Source organism: Penaeus monodon, chromosome 21, assembly GCF_015228065.2.
Source record: "Penaeus monodon isolate SGIC_2016 chromosome 21, NSTDA_Pmon_1, whole genome shotgun sequence".
Lineage (NCBI taxonomy): Eukaryota > Metazoa > Arthropoda > Malacostraca > Decapoda > Penaeidae > Penaeus > Penaeus monodon.
Window position 1 is genome coordinate 15,615,916 of NC_051406.1, and position 403 is coordinate 15,616,318.

A 403-nucleotide genomic window follows, 5' to 3' on the forward strand; every position below is an offset into this window, starting at 1 on the left:
AATAAGCATTTGGTTTATCATGTCACATTTTAAAAATAGACTGTATTACAAAATAAGAGGATTTTTTATGAAAGAGTTTTTATAAAATCACATTCTTTGAATTAGTAGTTTTTAAAATTTCACGGTAGTGACAAAGATATCAGAATACCTGAGACATTCTTAGCTCCATATGCTTCGATGAGGAGAATGAAGCCATCATGGGATCAAGCACACAACGCCTCTTGTTCTCTGGGCTTAACTGGTGGGTGTTAGACTGAGCCCCAGGACTGAGGTCCAGAGCACGTTTCTCACCCCCACCATTCGGAGTACTATTGCTCCCTCGATTCTGGGTCTCCTCCAGGTAATCTCTGGAAAAAGAATGCATCAATGGTACAGTTAATGAGACTGGTCCTGTGTCTATGCC

At 40.2% G+C, this 403-nt stretch overlaps 1 protein-coding gene across 1 annotated transcript in view; it reads right to left on the bottom strand.

The window, feature by feature from the left end:
* LOC119586272 (nuclear pore complex protein DDB_G0274915-like) overlaps window positions 1-403 on the bottom strand; it is a gene marked incomplete in the record, with an annotated part of 20,387 nt that overhangs the window by 11,162 nt on the left and 8,822 nt on the right. Inside the window, 1 exon segment of the mRNA XM_037934977.1 lies at window positions 149-347. Coding sequence (XP_037790905.1) covers window positions 149-347 — 199 coding nt within the window.